General features: G+C 32.8%; 1 protein-coding gene across 1 annotated transcript; it reads right to left on the reverse strand.

Annotated features, from left to right (window-relative positions):
- Window positions 1–729: 729 nt before the first annotated feature.
- Window positions 730–19,378, reverse strand: LOC100791079 (nuclear cap-binding protein subunit 1). The gene is made up of 19 exons (XM_003553253.5): window positions 19,164–19,378; window positions 19,006–19,065; window positions 18,361–18,417; window positions 17,230–17,301; window positions 14,561–14,623; window positions 13,516–13,692; window positions 12,477–12,608; window positions 11,017–11,083; window positions 8,901–9,100; window positions 8,220–8,290; window positions 7,903–7,987; window positions 6,784–6,852; window positions 6,531–6,649; window positions 4,501–4,639; window positions 2,830–3,327; window positions 2,259–2,558; window positions 1,472–1,647; window positions 1,241–1,352; window positions 730–1,018 (listed from the first exon to the last, which is right to left on the reverse strand). Exons 1-19 carry the CDS (start codon window positions 19,245–19,247, stop codon window positions 908–910), a joined length of 2,592 nt encoding a protein of 863 aa, XP_003553301.1. The 5' UTR covers window positions 19,248–19,378; the 3' UTR covers window positions 730–907.
- Window positions 19,379–20,852: the final 1,474 nt, after the last annotated feature.

Raw genomic sequence — 20,852 nt, forward strand, 5'->3', positions numbered from 1 at the left:
GTTGATTTAAACTAATAGAAGTTCAATTTATTTTTATTTTTTTATCTTTTCTCCTATAAATATTTATATAAGGTTATTCAAACCTGACCTTAATGCCACCAAAATCATACTTAATAGCTTTTAAAGTTTTCACCTTATCCAGCCTACTTTGATATGGGGACAAACACACGAAGTTGCCGACATTGCATGCCAAGGGGAATTGTAGAGGTTTGTTGTAATTTAAAATAGGTTTAATTATTATTTTAATTCTTTAATTTATTTTTTTAAGTTTAATTTAATCCTTTTATTATCAAAAAGGTTCAATTAAATCTTATAATTTTTTAAAATTATTCAATTAAGTCCTTTTATTTTTAAAAGATGTTTAATTAAGATCTTTTATTTTTTTAAAATTCAATTATATCCCTTATTTTTTAAAATGAGTTAAATTTCATCCATTAAAAACCAAATTGGATCTCATTTTAAAAAATATAAGAAAAATAAGATCAATTTTAAAAAACAAAGAACGTAATTGAACATTTTAATAATAAGAATCAAATTCAACCATTTTTAAAAATTAGAGAACCTAATTGAATCTTTTAATGATAAGAGAATCAAACTGAATTTAAAAAATAAATTAGAAGACCAAAATAACAATTCAATCTTAATATTCAGCCTGCTTTTCAGAGACCATCTTCAACGTTAAACGAGAATTACATACGCAGCTACTGTCATTTTTAGTTACTTATTTGATTACCATTTAAAATCAAATTTTATAGAATCCTCATACCAACCTTTTCATTTACATTACAATTGCATACAGCTTTACGCTTTTTGGTAGACTAAGAAAATGCTTAACTAACAGACTAAAGAATGGATTTAAGTTATTCTAAAAATAAAACATAGCTTAGAAGTGAAATTATCAAATTGATCAAGCGTCATGAATTGGTCTTCGAAGACCAGAATAAACAGATGACCGAAAAAGAAGAGGTGCATCTTCTGTCAATACCTCTGCATCCAACTTTTCAACATGGGGCCATATCTGCCAGCAACAAAATTATCAAAATGGTATTAAACAATAATTAAGAAGACGACAACAGAACTGTGCAAAACCTTCACACAAGATCTGGTTGTTTGCAAACTTATAGCAATCTAACTCTGGAGGAACATGTGCAAGTTTTGATATGCAAAATGTTGTTTTCATTGCATTCCCTTTTAAATAACTAAGATAATATTCAAATGCAAGCAGTGAATCGAACAATACCTCAGCGGCATACTGCCTAGAAAAGGCCTTCACATAACCCAAAGTGATGATACACCACTGCTCCTTTTCACCTACATTATAAGCACCACCTTTCTTCTCGCCATTTGTTTGACTGTACAAGAGATTAGGAAACCAATATTACTATATAGTATTTATAAGCATATTTCCACAAAGCAAGAAAAAAAATTATTCTTTATTATTTATCTAGGTCAGAAGGAATGACACAGGAACCTGTTTTGAGGTCTCTGACTCTCATTGTCTAATTCCATTGATGATGGCTCTTCAGGGTCCACTGCCATCACCACATCAACTTGTGCAGACTTCAACTCATGCAGTGTTCTAGCTCCTTCAGGAAGGCGCTCTATCAACACGTTTGAGAAGCTTTTGTACAACAAGAGAAACAATGCCTGTATGTAATGCAATGATAATATTATGAGGAACATAACTTCAAGGGCATCTAATTCAAATTAAATAGCAGTTGAGCAGGCCAAAAATGGCCCAGGAAATGGCTTTTTATAACTCCAATTTAAAGCAAATTCAACTTGTGTTAACGAAAGCCAGGGGACAAGTAGCAACTACAAAATACAAAAAAAGTGACTCCTAGGGTGTTATTTTAAGTGTCTTATGTAACACTCCGATTGAATCACATTAAAATGAAAGGAATCCAAAGGTTTTGCAGGTATGGAACTGCACAGTTAAGGATGACTTAAAGGAATTAATTAATACTACCTATAGCAACAAGATGCATCTACATTTTAGTAATCTATCACTTAAGAATTTCACAAATAAACGTGCTTGACTTGGAGTATCCTGAAAGCAGATTGTTGAGAATGAATATTTCTAATTTAAGAAACACTTTTGGCACATCCACTTTTTTCCAACACAGATTGAAAAGTTTTCTCCAATCATAACAGAAAACTGTTAGTGTTCAAAGACATTGTACCAGCACTTTAAACATATGTTTGATATGCAAAACTGTCTGCAGACAATTAACCAATACCAATTTTACATCAGTTACCTCATTTTCCTCCATTGCTTGGGCAAGAAGAGCTTCCTTGGCTTCTGAAGATTTTTGAAGAGACACCACCTCGTTCTTTGTCTTTTCAGCATGTAATTTCAATCTATTCAATCTAGTAGGATTGTCACCAAGAACTGGTTCGCCATCCACTAGTGTAAGTTTTGACTCTGCAGCATCTAACTCTGCTTTTGCCTCCTTTGCAGTTTCTTCAGCAGATGAAAAATTCTTTTTAAGAGATAATATTTCTTTCCTTAGATCAGAAATACGATTGTGTGTCTTGCTTACTGCATTTCTAAGAATCTGTTCGATGGAAAACAGGGTAAAATTACTATATGAAAGAACAAACTATGATGAAGGTCAACTCAATTAAATACATGCTATCATTCGTAAACCAAGACAATCAAACAAAAATCAAAAAATGTAAAGTCTTCAGTACTTATAAATTTAAAAATTCAAAGCCGGTCACGTCAAAATACAATTGAAAGAAAAAGGCAGATGGTTTCAAACCCCAGTAGACTTAACAGAGGAGGGAATTTGCAAACAATCTATCCAAAAGACCAAGATTAAGTACCTCCCATGGACGATCTGACGTATGAAATTGCTCAATATTTTCTGCTGAGAAGACCCATCTCACAATAGCCAGATTTGAAACAAGTCGATAACCCATCATCCTGTCAATAGCTATTGCTGTCATTTGGGTGTTACTCTTCCAGAAAGCACTCACTTCAGCTATCAGCATGACTTGCTTATCCTGGTCGGGACATACTTTTGCAAAGACTTGCCCATATCTCTCTAAGACAGTCATCAAATGAGTGAAACTCTTGGATCCAATATTGAGAAAAGTTTGTACAACCACTCTGAGAGTAACTTCTAGACCATTACTTGGAAACACACTTTCATCAATCCATGAGATTATTTCACGGACAGGTGCCTTTCCTTTAACCATGTTGTTGAGCTGTCCAGACAGTACATGCTCATTGCTTTCTTTACCATCTTCTGCACCAAAACTAAAGTTCGGCCCACCCTTTGGAGGAAGCAATTCTTCTAAACCAGGTGCATTTTCAATACTCTACAAAATATCATGAAATATACCATAAAAACATTAATATGCCAAGTATACAAAACAAAACTAAAGCCTATTCAATTAATTCAGTTGCTGATAGAAAAACATCCAATGTAGTCAAAATCAAGATTTTACATAGGATTGGGAGGGGGATAAAATATCATAAATCACAGAATCATAACACGGACCATAAGATCCTATTAAAAATGCATAATCATGATTAACATATACAACTGCATAGGAAATAACATAGATAATGAAAATAAGCTCTAAATTACATTACATAATTAAACTAAATTTAAGCTGAAAATCCATAAATGTGACATCCCATAAAAGTCATAAGTTACAATTAATCATATAACATAAGTTTTTCATAACATAGCACAACCAAAACACAAGAAAATAGTCCAACTGTTTGATTATAGAATCTAGAATTTTAAACTAAAGGTTGACAAAAAAAATAGTAATGACAAGTGTTTTAGTTAATTAAAGTTGTTTGTTTCTTCCAGATAAAATAATACAAAGCTAAAAACAGAGATGAGAGATTGGGGGAGGGACACTAGATGTGATAGAAGAGAAGCTTCTCTCCTCTGCAGCAAGCTCCACCGTCTGTTTGTCTCCCCTCTGTTGTAAGCTCCACAGCGCCTGGCAGACCAAAGCATGAGGGTAAGAGAACAGCACAGTGGGTTCTCCCTTCTCTGCTCTGATTATGGCTTTGGTTGGGGGCTTGTAGAAACAGAGAGGGTGAGAAAAGGCTGAGACCAACACCTGTGTTAGGGTGGGTTTCATACCTGAACAGGTTGAGAAAAAAATACGTTTTCTTACTAAAATGAGAATCCAACCCGATACCCACTTCTGGTGAAATTGCGTAAGCCATTCCAAGCTCACAATTTTATGCTCCAACTCAAGATTCCACCACAATTCCACTGATACAAGATTCTGGTGGTGAGTTGCCTTGCAAGGCAACTGGAAAATCACAAAATCATGTGATTTCACAATTTTAACATTGAAAGAATCTACATCAACAAAAACAGATAAAGAAACTTATCCTTTTATGATTTTACTATGAGATCCATAACCATAAAAAAGATCATGAGTGGCAATGCAGTCTAGTGGTGTCCTTTTGGGGCAATTTGCAACAAAAATAACATTTCTTATGGTTCTGGCATGGATAATTACCTGCTTAACTTTGTCCCAGTATGACAAGCGAACTTCCCTCTCCAAAACCTCCTGAACAAAGACGCGTTGAGGGGCCCACCTTGGGAGGTCTAGGACATAAGCCCACTCTTCCCAAGGCCAGATGAACTGGAAGTTTGATCTGCACAGCAAAAACCATCAACCAAATTGAATATGAACACACAACTTCGGCAACATGTCAATTTTGAATGTAAAAAAAGATGTGACAAAAGATATTTTATTTTAGCCATAATCAGTAACACTGGAATTGTTAAACCTAATTCTCAAACAAAACAAGAGGGCATGACACAATGTTGTAAATATAGCAGGAAGAAGGTATAACAAGCTAGATCATCAACCATGTTGAGAGCATGGTGAGTTAAATAGAGCATATGTGTAAAACGAGGGGGGGAAGGAGCCAAACACAATAGGACATAGACAAAGCATATATATGTTAAACTATTACTTGACATCTGGAAAAAGTAGGCAATTGGAAAAATTATTAGTTCATCATCACAATGCACCAAAATGTAAGAGCTATAAATTAGCAACTAATGTGTTTAATACACTTGTACATCCATTAAACCAATTTTATGCATCATTATCATAAACTTTTGTGCCTCAGCAGTTAGTGCCACTTTCTTTAATATTACAAAGCCACAATTATCCAGACAATGTATACGATTATTCCAAACATGACACAACCACTGATTCCAGCAACATGTTCGCCATGATCTTGGAATCAGTTAAACCCACCATTTAACGCTAATACCAACTTCAATATAAACATCAAATGCCTCATCAATATCACCAGCACAATTTCTTAATTTCCTTAATCCTTACAGGTTGTAATCATTCACTTTTCTTAGAGCCACAAGATCTCCATTTCCTTTTTGACCATAATAACTCCCCACATTGCAGTCATAAAAGACGCTGCAATCTGATTTGAAGTCACTATAACTTTCTATTAGATCAGAAACACTGGCATTTAACAATGGATCAACATCAATTAAAGCAGCCCATGAAAAGGACATTCAGGCAATATTGTAGCATGGACCAGAGGCTACAAATATCAGAATTGCAGTTTGAGTTTCCTTCTATTCTGTTGATCGAGTTGAACTTTAACTTTGGTAGGGGAGGGAGGATTAATCACTGAACCAATTAATGATTTTTAAAGTGTGGTTAACAAGTAACAACATTACAACATATTGACTTAAACCACTGAGTTGCTGATTATTCCTAAATTAGATATACTTCTATCAGAACTTCCTTTCTTATATTTCCTTATTTTTATTAGAAAATATACTCACTAGAGAGAAATAAGACCGGGCACAGAGGCAATATCAGATATTATCTGTTAAAAATGAAAATACAATTACAAAAGAGAAAACAATATTTTGTGCTAACAATCATTTTTGGTACCCTATTATCAATCCAGTAATGGTAATTGGTAAATAAATTTTATCCATTTAGTTGAATGGTCGTAACATCAATGGCTAACATTTAAGAAAGGTTGTGATAGGCTTGCTTGAGCTTGGGTAAAACGGCTAATGGTTAATTGATAATCTAGTAGTTAATAAAGTAATTGTTGCACAATTGTCCTAAACCAATACAAGCATGACTATTATGTTAAAAACTTAATCATGTCCAAACAGATGGTAACAGGCATTCTTTAAATCATTTACAGTTTATGGAAATGTAAAGCTTGCGATAAAATGTTAAGAAATATGATTCAAAAATAGCAGTTTCACTTCAATGATGTCCTCTCACCATTGAACATCACTGTGGCAGAGAATTTTAATGTCAGAATCATGAATAGTATCTTTCAATGTTAACTTGCAACTTTAGCATATAGACTCAACAAAAGCTTATGCAAAATTTTTTTTTCTTTTTTTATGAACAAATTGTATTAGAGAAAAGAAATAACAAGGTCAAGTTGGGGAGGACAAGATATACTTCAAGCAGAACATGCACAGAATATATTATCTTGAATGATGCATGGTGTAATGCAATTACTAAGATTCCGAACATACAAATGGTGTGAGAACCAAAGGATCAGACGTGTCCGACACTCCATATCCAAATCAGCAATCCTCTCAAAGAGAGTACGAACTGCTCCAGCTACAACTGCAGGAAAAGCTCCAGGAAGAGCCTATTGGGTAGCCACGTGATTAGAAAGCATTAAACATGAAAAGAAATTTGAAATCTGTATAAAATGTGTATTGAAGCAACAATAATTCCCCCGTGACAAAAAAAGTCAGCAATGTCATGTGCACTAGACAATACCTTACAAAGGTCAATAATAACCAGTGTGTAATATACTGGTTTGAAAGGTGGTTGTGGTAGCATCAGCAGCTGCAAAAGATATGGATATAGCATTACCAAATCTGCCAATATTCTAAGTCACCCGCACCCACTCATATCAAAAGTACAAACCCACAAATGTCAGCAACATAAAAAAATAAAAATAAAAATAGTTGATGGATTCACTATGCCATCTTCCAGTTTTCAATTGCAGAAATTATTCCCTTCAAACAATAATATAGAAGAAATGCTTACATTTTACTTTATCAATATACACTACAACAGAATAGTCAAATAGTTAATTGCATTGTATGAAGCCAAAGCAGAGTGGAGTGCATCTGAGAAACACTACAGGGTTCCTGACACAGCTGCTATAATGGCAAATCATGACCATCACAGCCGCTATATTGAAACAGGTAAAAATCCATCTTTGCCTCCCTTGAGAGCTTCCCAGCCATCTTTTTACAATTTTTTTATTTCCACTTTATTTTTGGCATCAGAAACATAATAGGGTTCAAAACCCTTCCCTGATCAAATATGCATAAAACTCTTAAAAGTTGACCTCTGTTTCAACCCAAACAATGACCCAGTGCTCACAGCACCATGACTGTTCACCAGCCACACCCACTATTTGTCTGGCCTTTTCCAACACACTCATGGCTTGCAGGCTTCTGTTTACCCATGAGTCTCTGTTCACACAGGTCTCTATTCAATTCTTGTTTGTTTTGTGTTCTTGACACCCACACCCTATCTGTTCTGGGTTTTCTTTTTCTCATTGATTCAATCATCTTCCTCTTTTTTTTTTTTGTATGGCAATTGTACGTTTAGACTATGAATATGTATTTAATTTTAAATAACTCATTAGTTTTGAGCATTTTATGTGTGAAGTATATCGTCTTGGTCTGGGATCTATAATCATCTGTACAGCAGCCAACCCACTATTCATTATCCTGCTATAGTGTCTTGTTCTTAAGCTTCTAAAAGCAAGCTGCTTGAGTCCATTTGAAGGCCAAAAGAAAGCTTCCACAATAATGCTAATTGCTAAAGCTGTTTAGTTACAGAATACGTAAGGGGCGAGGATTGCAATTTTACATGTAATACCTGAGAGAATATTGTTTCAGCCATGAGGTACTCATATCTGAAGGAAACTGGCAGACCAACCATGAAAGAAGCACATTCCTTTCGACTAGCTTTGCATTAACCCAAAAATGACGAGTTATAATTACATCAAAAACATTTTTATAGGAAAAAGAGTTAAGAAGAAAAGCAGAGATGAAGCGGATATGAAATATTTCTAAGTAAATTCTAAATAAAATAAATGCACATAATGTGTTTACTGTTTTAATATTTTTTTTATTATTCAAACTCCATCACAGGGTACTCTTCTAGTAAAAAGAAAAGGAGTGGTGTATACAAACCAGCCATTTAAGAACAGAAGCACATCTAGGAGATACTCTTCCATAACAAATCTGTCTATAGGCTGTAGATCCTGCATCCAAAAAATTCATTTCATCGAACCCACATATATATATGATTGGAAAAAATGAAATTACCAAAAACCTAAGGTAGCTATAACACATGAAAATGAACAGTTTTACATGCTACGAAAATAAGCAGCAGGCACATCATGCAAAAGCAGTTTGATCCTTACTAAAACAAAAATAAAACCATTTTGAAGGCTGTTAAAAGAAGGAATTTAATTAGAGAAAAGAAAGAGAAGTACAGAAGCAGACAATAAGATATTATCCTTCAAAAGAAACCACAAAATACAAAGGATATTAGCAGGCACAAAATTGAAAAGGATGCATCTTAGCATATCACAGGTTTAAATGTAGACTGGTAAACAAATTTAAGAATTAAAAAACTATCACCTTTAACATATATATACTTGAATTAGCCATCAAATTACAAAACAAAACATTATTTCATTCAAATTAATAATCTCATAGTCGTAGATTAATTTGTAATGAATTTATAACAGATTTCTTGAAGTTCCAAATATAAATAAAAGAAGTTTCTATAAAAAATTAAAAAATAGATTAAAAGAAAGGAAATCAGTGTAGAGATGCTAGACCAGTAGCATATAGAACGCAAATCACCTCAATTTTACCAGGAGGAAATATGTTTAGCCGGTGTATCCTTTGAGGGTATTTTAATTCTGCTTCATGCTTCTGTTTACCAATAGACACGCCAGAAGGGACTGAAGGCGGGCTTGGTAAGCGGGGGCAGCATATTGGCCCAAATTCATGAGACTTCCCAGCAACCAGCTGAGCTTCAAATGAAAGATGAGATCTTGGAACTAACAATTGAAACAGAAAATAATCAAGCAGGGAATAAAACAGAAGAAAATAAATAAAGGTAAACAAAAGTAATGTGTATAACATGAAAAAATATAACAAAAGAAGGAAAGGAAAAGATAAAGGAAATGAACAAATTATTCATAACAAGGATATCATAAGCTTAGTTAATATTTATGAGGAATATGTTTTTGTCATACTCTCCTCGCATTACCCTAGTGTAAGATTAGAATTTGAAAGGAAAGCTTTATAGTAATTTAATAGCCTTAAAACTAAAAGTATTAAAGAAAAAGTAAAACGCCAGTAAGATATTTTGAGAACAGCAAGCAAACACCCTCTTGCTATCTAGTTTTGCTTGGCACATACAATGTATTATCTATGTGAGGAGGATCTACAATGTTCCTTCATTATGTGGGTTTCATTAATCCCACCCTCCAAGATGCTCAAAAACGAGGTAAATAGCAACACAACTTTAATATAGGAAAGGTTAGCTTTGGTCCTTGGGTCAGACAGAAAGTACTATGTGGGCAACTTCCAAGTAAATGGAATAAAATAGAAGGGTTTGCAAGGAAATACAACACAGCTCCATAGGGAGTAAGCAAGGTGACACTTTCCAAGTCAATGCCATGACCTGACATCTTTCCAAATCAATGTTAAAGTTAAAACATCAAAAGCATTCTTGGGCATTCTCTCAAGTTCCTAACTACTTAAGCTTTTCAGTTTTCAAACTGGTCAATTCATAGGGAATCAAACCGGTGTCATCCAAGCAGTCAACCAGTCAAAACTTATTCATAAATGCAGTGATCATGTGTACGATTACAATTTGCAGAAATTAAGATCAACAGAGACAGAGATTCAGGAAGATACGTAACACAGAAATCAAATCTCATAACTACTGTAGCCTATTATTCATCAGAAATTAAAATCCAAAAACCATCAAATCCTTAACATGGTAGTCGAAAATAACAGTGATTTTACTAAGGAAAGACTCTTATTTACATCCCAGGCAGTTCTTATTATCAAATCATTAAAACCTAACAAAAAATTTACAAAAAAAAAAAACGAGAATCAGGAATCTTCAAAAGCATTTTGAAAAAAAAAACTTAAAATAACCCAAAAAACAAAGACAACAACACATCAGTTAGGAAGGACTATCTTGTCTCTTTGGAGTTTGATGTCTTACAAGGAACCCATCCATTCCCCCAAAAAAATTAAGAGCGCAGAAAAACAAGCCTGCCTCAGATGGATGCAAATATCTCTAGCTGAAGATTCCCACATAACCAACTCACATGATAAAATAAGTTCAATGATTTTAGTTGAAGTTATGTACACATAAACTATCTGCTCCAAATATGTATGAAGGGCAAGAAAAACATCATGTTCCATGCATTACATACACAGATACACCAAAACCAAGACATTTACAGAAGGTAGAATGTCACAAAAGGGAAAAAGAAATTCATCACTCAAAGTAAGAGGGAAGCCATAGCTATTGCTTGTATGCTTAATTAAAAACACTACACATACTGATAGAATTTGCAGATGCCTGGCAGAGAATAATAATGGGTGCGAAGAGGGATGGCAATGGTGATTACAATTTTTCATGGGTATAGGGATAAGTTTTACAAATAAATAAAACTGCAGCCTCAATACTGCTAATATTTAAATATTCCAGCTCTATCTTGGCAAAAGAAGAGTACAAAATGAATAGATTAGCAAAAGTTAAGTTTTACTTTAAGACATTCTCTGTAAGCTTAACATCAATTCATATAGGGGAAAAACACAAAATATGAACATGTAATAGTAGTACAAAATGCCCTGAAAAGAAGAGTGAAAAACAGTGTAAATGATTATAATTTTTGATAAAGGTACAGTAGCATAACCTACTATGCACTCCACATAGAAAAGAGAAAATTACCACTGTCAACCTTCCATCCATGGCTTGATAAAACCTGTATTCTATCCCATAAATCTTCCAAAAAATCCTGGAAAATGGAAATGAAATGTTACAAAAATAAACATTTTCAGGCACCCTCTAAACTATTATTGAAAGGGAATAGTAATTGAGACAAACACAATAGGATAAAAAAAATTCTTAAATTACAAGAAAATGGGCTCTATGTTGCCAGTGTGATTCCTTGGATCTACTCTCAACTGTCTAGAGAAATAATCCTTCATTAATTTTGGAATTTAAATAATTGAAACCCTAGTTAAACACTGGTGTTCTGAGAAGCAATAAAACGTAATACAAGATCAACAAAAAAAAAAATATTTATCCCAATGGGAGAGGGTTCTCTTCAACATGCAACAAAATTTGAAATGACACATTAGGATTTGAAGTGTTATGCATTTGACACAAGTGTCTAACAATTATAAGTTTATAACCCAAGACAATTATATATTAGTATGGTATACTCCTAAAGTACTATTCAGGCTTCATTAAATGCACCGCGAAAAGACCCAAATCAGATAAATAAACAAAGAAAAGAAAACAAATATTCAGGAGAAACATTGATACATAGCTCAAAGGACAGACAAAGAAAGTGTAAATTGTAACTAGAGTAAATTACACATGTCTCCCCTCTTTTTGTAAAACCTACACATGTCTCTCCTTTTGTAAAACCTACACATGCCTCCCCTGAGGTTTAAGAAAATTACACATATTTCCCTTATGTTTTTAAAACCTACACAAATCCCCTAAATGTCGTCTGAACATTTGATAATAACAAGCCATATACGTTGATAATTTTGATTAAAAATGCTAAAATATGTTTTTTGTCCTCGTAAATATAGAAATGCTAGGAATCCATCACTACAAAATGTTTTGTCGTCGCAAAATTTAAATGTTACTTTTTGATCTGGAACTAGGTTCAGGTTACTCAAACCTACGCGTATGTTGTTGTAGAAAATGTCAGGTTTATCAACTTTTTTACATCGGTTATATGTATACAAATGTAGAAAAGTTGAAAAACCTAACACTATCTACAGCAGCATACATGTAGGTACGGATGTACCCGAACCTAGCTCCAGGCCAAAAAGTAACTGATTTAAATTTTGCGAGGAAGAAAAATAAACAAAAATTTGCAGTGACTTTGAACATTTTCATATTTATGAGAACGAAAAACATACTTTAGCCTTTTTTAATCAAAACTGTCAACGCACTTGACTTGCTACTGTCAAATGCTTAGACAACATTTAGGGAATTTGTGTAGGTTTTTAAAAACAGAAGGGAAGCGTGTGTAATTTCCTTAAACCTCATGGGAGACATGTGTAGGTTTTACAAAAAGAGAAGAGGCATGTGTAATTTCCTTAAACCTCGAGAGAGGCATGTGTAATTTACTCTTGTAATTAAGTATTAGCTAAACAGGAGGAGCCAACCTTGTCACCAAGACCTTTCCCGTTTTCATCATCATTCTCGAAAAAGGATAATCCGATGTCAAATGTATGCTTTCTGATGCTCAAGTAAGCTTCTACACCAACCATCACTCTCTCAATATCTTCAGGAACTTGCTGTGAACAGACATGCCATTAAATGGAAAAAGAATTCAGCAATAATGAAATTCATATTTGTAACTGAATTTCGTATATATTGTATGAATTCGTACATGTTATTGGTTGCTATTTAAAGTACAGTAGAAGTACACACAAAAAAGGAAGAAAAATTCTAATAAATGATGCTGCTAATCAGCATAAATACTTTCCTGAAAGAACAGATTAAACAAGTAAAAGATTCCTTTACAATCATTCCATTTATTTGGGATTCTATGAATGACACCTTTTCAACAATATTGTAACCTGAACAAACATGCATATATTAAAAAAAGAAAGAAAAAGTGCCAAGAACTGCTAGTTGTTGTATCATTTGCTGCAATGTTTATAACTTATCAACATAATGAAAGTTTGTGACATGTGAATCACATTCTTCATTCATTGTTGCCATAATATGAGCTGCTCACACCTCAACTGCCATACCAATGAAGGGATCAACCAATGCTACCAACTGATACCAACCCACAAATTGAAGATACAATAACTCTCTAATCACAAACATCTTTTAATACAGATAACTCCAACCATAGAAAGGAAAAATAAGTGAATTTTGTCTTTATTCAGATATGAAAAACAAACTAAAAAAAAGGCAATATGTTGTTCTTGAATAAGCAATTAAACAGTCAAATTTATAATAGCTCATATTACTTTAAGACATTAGATAAAAATAACAGTAATATATAACAATAAAAAATTAAAATGACAGTAAATACAGAAATTGATACATTTAATAATCAGACAGAGAAACAGTTAGAAAATGAACAAAGGAATATTTTAAATTACAAGGTCATACAGCAGACAGAAAAGTAAATCCAACAGCTTAAATAAAGTTGAAATTTTTTCCAAATTATAAGCATCCAATAATTACCTCAATAAGTTCTGCTCCACCCCATGGGAGGCATGATAAAATGCAAGTTATGTAAAAGTCAGCACATGACTGCCATAAGGGATTCCCTTTCTCATCATCTACTGTTGTGGCAGCTGATGATAAAAATGTTTCAAACACAGCCACCAAAGAGCTTGGTTGAAGAACCTTACTGCTCATCTAAAGAATTTACAAGAAAACAACATAAAAAAACTTGCATTCAGTTACATAAATACTCCACAACACATGAACACACAATGACACCAATAGGAAGATAAAAATGTGAACATATTTAGAAACCAGATGGGGTTAGGAATATAAATAAGTGTACTTGGATTAGCCAAGGAAAAAAAACCTTATTTCAATAATCAATTATAATTATATCTTTATAATGAACTATAGGAAATAAGTTTTATGTTTGGATATGTTCGGTAAAGTGATTATAAGATAATCTATTTTGTTTCGATTGTACAAAATAATAATAATTTCTTTTTAATAGTAAAATTACAAATAAGAGTATGAAGTTATTTGTAGTAATTTGTTTTGTATTGAAAATAATAAAAAAAAAATCAATTATTAGGGATAAAATAGGAAAACAAAAATTAAATGAAAAATAAGTTAACTTTCCATCATAAGCTCCACAATTTTGCTTATTCAAAATGGCATTTTCCCTTCTGTAAGAGTAATATTCTCTTACACTTTGCAATAGAAATAATCCAACATTATAATCTCATTTTCACCAATAATAGTTAATACAAAACAAGAGCGAACAGGATCCTAATCAGCTTTTTTTATGGAAACAGCATTTCTTTTATGGATTATAATCAATAACAAACATGCTCTATAAGTTGTACACGTAAAAAACACTAAATGACAAGGAAAATCATACTCAAACACAGGACAATCATTTATAAATGTAGAATGAACCCATGGTGAAAGCATGAAGGATTTCCGATCTACCACATACTGCCAATGATATATCAATCAACAGTTTAAATGTCAATAATGCTACACAACTTTTCTGCAAAAAAACAATGGCAATACATACCATAACAGTCAAAAGCCGCATTAGAATACGAACCCCGTTGCAGTTTCCAGAATCCAAGGCATCCTAAATTTAAAAATAAAAAAATGAGACATACAAAAATAAAATTATAGGAATAAATCAAACAAAGTCAGCAGAATCACTAAAGAATCAGATTAAAATAAGTCCTTACATTCAAAATTTTGCAGCAAATTAAAGAAATATGCAGTGGCAATTATTTTGAAGGAACAAAACAAATTCAAATTGCAAATTGAGAGTGTTATTGAAAAACCATTAGTAAGAACGAGTAAATAGGCAAATCATATTGTTTGCATCAAATCAAACAAACCTTAACCATTAAAAATCATTGTCAATGTTTTTCTTTATAAAAATTTATCAGAAATAAGTTTCACAGACAATTAATAGCTCGTTTGGGTACCCATTTCACAAGTGAACGTATATTTAAAGTACGTTGGAGGAAGGATGACCTTTGTAACTTCTGAGTTAAAAGTAATTTTGAAAGTTTGAAATGGTAATCCAAACGTAGGCTTAAATATTTCAACCTGATTTATATGATCACAACAGGATCAAAATGGCAATGCCAATCCCACTACAATTAAGGGAAAACCAATGGAGTGTCAAGTGATAACATGACACTTCTGGTAAAGCTTGTGTCTACCTAGTGGTCAATGATACAATATTTCATTCGGTATCTTTGTCAAAGTCTAATCAAACTTTAACATAAGCCATCACCATAAGGTAGGGGTGGGAATAGGCCAGGCCGGCCTACAGGGGCCTACGACCTGGCCTACATAAAACCTGGCCTGAACTGGCCTATTTAATTAAAAGGTTAGGCTCATGCTTTTTTAAAAGCCTATTAAATTAAATAGACCAAGCTTAGGCTTATTAAAAAACCTGATAGGCCGACCTATATATATATATTATTTTTTGGGTACCAATATATAATATTATTTTTTGGATACAATTAATTTTTTTTTAAAACTATCAGACTTTGATTACACATTACTGCTCCATCACTTCTATTCCTATAATCAAGGACTTTAATTACAATTTAGGTGTGAGTCATGTGTCATTTAATATTCCTCATTATTTTGATTTAACTTTCCCAATACATTCCAAATCCATAAAATATTAAATATTTATTGTGAAGAAAGCTTTTAAAAAGACTATCAGGCCAGACCAGACTTCTAAAAAGGTCAGGCCTAGCCAAAATAAAAGTCTTTGATAGGCTATAGGCCAGGCTCAGGCCTCAAAGATTCATCGTAGGCTAGACTCAGGCCTTTCAAAGCCTGGCCTATTCCCACCCCTAACCATAAGCACCATAAGCAAAATTCTTCATATATGATATTATTCGTGAATAAGTGCTTTCATTTATCATTCCATTATGGCAGTCAATGGCAGCAGGCCAAAAAATCACCAGATTTAGGGCAAGTGGGGTATGGCAACCAAAGCCAGATGAAAGAAGATACATTTAAGAAAAAAAATTAAAATAAAAAATAAACAAAATAAAACAATAGTATTGAATCAAGATACTTTATAAAGTAAATAAAAAGGCTTAATAATTTACAGCAAGAAAAATAAACAAAATAGTCTATTCAACCAAACACTAACTCATTTTTATTTATTATTTTTCTAGTTCAATCTTCATTTTCGTATTTTTTGTTTTTATTACAATAGTCAGTCATTTAATTAGGGATACAGTCTGATTTTCAGTAGCCCATAGCCTCATATCAGAGAAAAAAAATTTAAAAAGTGGTTAAAGATGTGTCTTAAGTGAGGATTTCTTTATAATATCCTCCCATTCTCCGCCTCCTTTCACGAGTGTTTCAGCACAGCCATAAGTGAAAATGTGGAAGGATTTCAGTGAAACTAACAAACCACATTCTGTTCATAATTTGGAAGGTAAGGTATACAACAAGAAAAAAGGATTTGGGTGAGGCTAGTAGCTTGTTTTGAGAGAAGTAAAGCTTGATGGAGTTGGGAACCTACTTTATTGCATCAATACAACCTCAGTATCAAAGAGACAATGAGTATTTTTGGAGGAATTAAACTGTTTTTGAATCAGACATGGTCAAAAGGCAAATACATTCCAAAAATCACAAGCTCATTCATTGGTTAGGAATGAGGACAGATGAGATTCCACTTTTGGACATGACTGGTAGCAAGATACCAGTGGTGCCACCATAATCAACCCACCACACCAACACCTGGATATTTTTATGGCAAGAAGCATCAAACTTTCCATGACACTCCACCATGGCCAGCTTTGACAATACTAGATTAAATGGAGACAGTCTGCTCCCATCTAAAATAATGGTTTGATTTTTTACAACCAAGCATCCACATACATGAAACTCAAAATTTGATTTCTATAGGAAAAAAAATCCTAGTTTCAGATCCGTATACCTAATAATCCTACATAGTCAGCAGTCAATTGCTGTGAAAACTAATACATTAAATTTCACATTCTAATCTACCCCATTAGATTTTAGAATTACTAATCAAAAATCAACTAATTATAGACAGCTTAGTGCCTTAGTCACATGGACATTGTACTACCCTTAATTAATTACACATCCAGATAATGAACTAATGTTAATTAAAGGAATCAAGACAGTGAAAATGCAACACCATGAAACCAACCTAGCAGCTTCAGTGACTTAATTGCTTACCTGAAATTTACTTTGAGTTTTCACCACTAGTTGTTTCACAAAGTCCTCATTTTCCAAGTTAATTAAGCCAATCTGAAATGAAATGCATACATAGGAAATAAGAGGTTCAGAAACTTCCATTTGGAAACTATGCAAGCAAGAGAAATTTCACAATACACAATTGAGTGGTAATTAGCTACACAATTACAGCATACTGACACACAACTGATATTTGAAGTAAAATGCAGCAAATAAATAAATAATAGGATAATGCAACAGCAGAAAGGAGCAGACTTGTCAGATTAGGTTAATTATATTGCTTCTTTTATTGTTGAAGTATCAAATTTTACAAGTTTTCATCCAAATTCTGACAGTTACATAAACTCCAACTTTGAAATGCACGTCTACTATACATCTTCTATGAACATTATTGCCATCATGATGTTAAGAACAAATAATGTTCCCTAAAAAATACTGCTTCACAAATGCATTTGCAAAATGTAATTTCCAGTGCTATAGGTTAATAAACTAAACTGTATCTTTAATAAACTGTTTTAACTTTTAACTGTATTGACATCTACAGGTTACACCAAAATTGTCTGTGTCAGTATACTTAATTGACAGGACTTTTGACACAGAGCTGACTAGCAACACAAAATTTATTAAGCTTGCAATTGAAAATTTAACAGTACACAAGGAACAAAAAGTGTGAAAGTTAAAGATATAAAGATTTCCAATAAAATGGAAAGAAGAAAATATTCCAAAATTTAAAAATAAGGTTAATCAGATACATTGTCGTGAGTAATAACTAGCAGTCCTATTCTAGATACAGGCCATAACACTGAGTAGCACTTCCACTGTCATAAACACAACAACAATAAATTAAGTTCACCCAGTACTGATATCTTGCATTTAACCATATAAAGCTACCTCTGAAAAAGGAACACAACCACACCACACACCCAAAAATAACAATACTAATGAGAAGAAGAAGAAGAACACTACATATCTGTGTAACCTTCATGCATGCATACACATCCAGAATAAGAGATAAATATTGCAACATACAGGAAAACAAATAACAGATGCCATTACAGTTCGAGAGAGAGAGAGAGAGAGAGAGAGAGAGAGAGAGAGAGAAGAAATCTCTACCAGGGTACCATACAGAGGAATCTTGTGAGGCAATTGCTCAGCACACATGAGAAGGAACTGCGTGAATACAATAAAGCAAATACATCACGATACCAAGCATGACAGTGCCATATAATAGTACAGAAAAAGACAACAGATACAATTACTAGACACTACACAAAATCTATATTAAACATTTGAAAAAGCATGTAGAGAACTCGGTGAGAGAGCAACCAACAAGTCCGCACTCCGCATACACTATATTACAGCTGTAATATTATAAAACAGTTCTAATCAACTTTCAATGTTTCAGATTTCTGAAGCAAATAAGTGTTCCCACAACATGAAAAACGAAAAGCCAAAAGAAAGCATAACTAAACAGAAAAAAAAAATCCAATATTCACGTCATATTTTTTCCCGGCTCTTTACATTAAGCACCTAGCAGTAGCACACGGATAATTCAGAACAAATATTGCCTCGCGTTTGCTTCGTAAACATAAATTTAGGTTAACTGAACGTAGATTACAATTTTTTTTACCATTCCCGTGGCTACAAGTACAAGACTCAATCCTCTCGAGAAGAAGAAAAAAGCGAATCGAAAACATTTCAATTGACTTAACTATCCAAAACACGAGCAAAATGCGAAAGAGAAGAATCTCCGTTTACCTCCATAATCTCGGATTGAGAGAGGTCGAGCTCGCGGCGAAGGGCGCCAAAGCACGTATCCTGAGAAATCAAAAGCAGAAGAGAAGAGAAGAGAAGAGACATTAGGCGCGTGCGATTCAGAGCGAAAGGGAGAAGAAGAAGAAGAATAGAAAGCGAACAATGTGATCTTTGTAGTCGGAGGAGACTCCATATTCAGGGCTCTTGTCGCCGATTCGTAGAAGAAGGCTTCTCCAACTGCTCATCGTTTCCTACACTTCAGAGAGGAACAAAAATGAAGGAAGGGGCAACGGTAATAAGAAGGGGTTTTCTTTTCAGGGTTTTGGGTCTCTGAGGCCCCAAGAAAGGATTTTCAACTTTCAACCCTAACAGTGGTTGCTTAGTACTTAGAGGCTGCCCGCTGCCCGCACCCTGCAGTGAGAACTGAGAAGGTACTTTGAATTTTACTTCGTAACGTCGTAACAAATGCAAATTCGGTCCACGAAAATGATTTTTCTAAAGTTTTAAATGTAAAAAATATATAAGCTTATTTTTAAATTTTTGTTTTCCTATTATTTTCATTTTACAAATTTTTAGTTTTTTTATTTTTAAATTTAATTTCATTATTTTAATTATGTAAATTTATATCATTTAAACTCGATATTAATTACTCCTTCGTCCTAAAAGAAGTGTGATCCTATATTATTTTACATAGATCAAGAAAAATAAATAAATAAATAAATAATAATAATAATTTTATAAAATTAACCTTAGTATTAAGGATGTGTTTGGTCTAACTTATTTTTTACTTAAAATATACTTTTGAGTAAAAGTTAAAAATTAGAGCTTCAAAAAATAAGTATAAGTTGTTTGTTAAATTTATTTATTTTTTAGCTTAAAAGAAACTTTTAAGCTAAAAGTTGAGTTTTATTTAAAATTAGTTATAGTTTCTAATAAAAATCAAATTCATAAATAAAAAATAGTGCAAAACTAATTTAACATACATAAATTTATTTTAATGATAAAAGATTAAATAAAAATACTTTAAAGTAAAAGTAATTAATTTTTTGAGTTTTTAGACATACCAAAATTTATTTTAATTAACAAAATTTTGTACCATATACAGGTATTAATTCATTCTTAATATCTAGTTCAATTTTACAACCCTTCACGGGTTGGTTAGAAATCAGTCTTCTTTGATAAAATTCTATTGAACAAAATAAAGAAAAGAGAATATTTGATCGGAACAACGACCAACAAAAACCGTAATTACATAGATAATTGCTCCTCTTTTTCTATATTTTAATGATGATTTGAAATAGTATATATTGACTACAAATAACTAAAATATCTTAAGTTATTATATATATTTTGTTCAATCTTATGTTGAAAGAAATAGAAATAAAAAATATTTAGACCTAATTCAATAATATTAAATTACATTAAAAATGTTGAATAAATAATTTGCAACTAATACATAAATATTGAATAACTCATGAGTCAACAATTTCTATTTTCATCAATGCATTTGTTATTTGATTTCAAACTCTATCCATATAACACAAGTGGTAGCCGGAATATGTGTCTTCTCTGTAGCACCAATGCACCCTTTAAAATATTTCCCATATCTATGATTATCCGTTAGTTTGGATGGAACCTCAAGAAAGCTCATATCAAGAGGCCTTGCAATTTCTTGAACCAAGAAACATAAATCATCTAAAACTTCAATAAACTTTTTACTTACCGTCTCTCCTAATTTCCAAATTTGTTTTGGATATTTTGATTTGCTTGACTATGTGCACAACTTCAAAGAAGCATAGCAAGTGTCTCCAGTGATGTCATTTCCTTAGATGAATGTAACCATCCTTTAT

Source organism: Glycine max, chromosome 19 (assembly GCF_000004515.6).
Source record: "Glycine max cultivar Williams 82 chromosome 19, Glycine_max_v4.0, whole genome shotgun sequence".
NCBI classification, from domain to species: Eukaryota; Viridiplantae; Streptophyta; class Magnoliopsida; order Fabales; family Fabaceae; genus Glycine; species Glycine max.

Bases quoted from the DNA above. Each gene is read 5' to 3' on its own strand.
- LOC100791079 (XM_003553253.5), bottom strand. From the start codon at position 19,247: ATGAGCAGTTGGAGAAGCCTTCTTCTACGAATCGGCGACAAGAGCCCT. The intron at 8,291-8,900 runs GTGATTTGCGTT...TTTTGGATGCAG, and splicing joins TTCCTCCTGGTAAAATTGAG to GATCTACAGCCTATAGACAG. The intron at 4,640-6,530 runs GTATGTTCGGAA...TTTGCTGTGCAG, and splicing joins CTTTGGTTCTCACACCATTT to ATCAAACTTCCAGTTCATCT.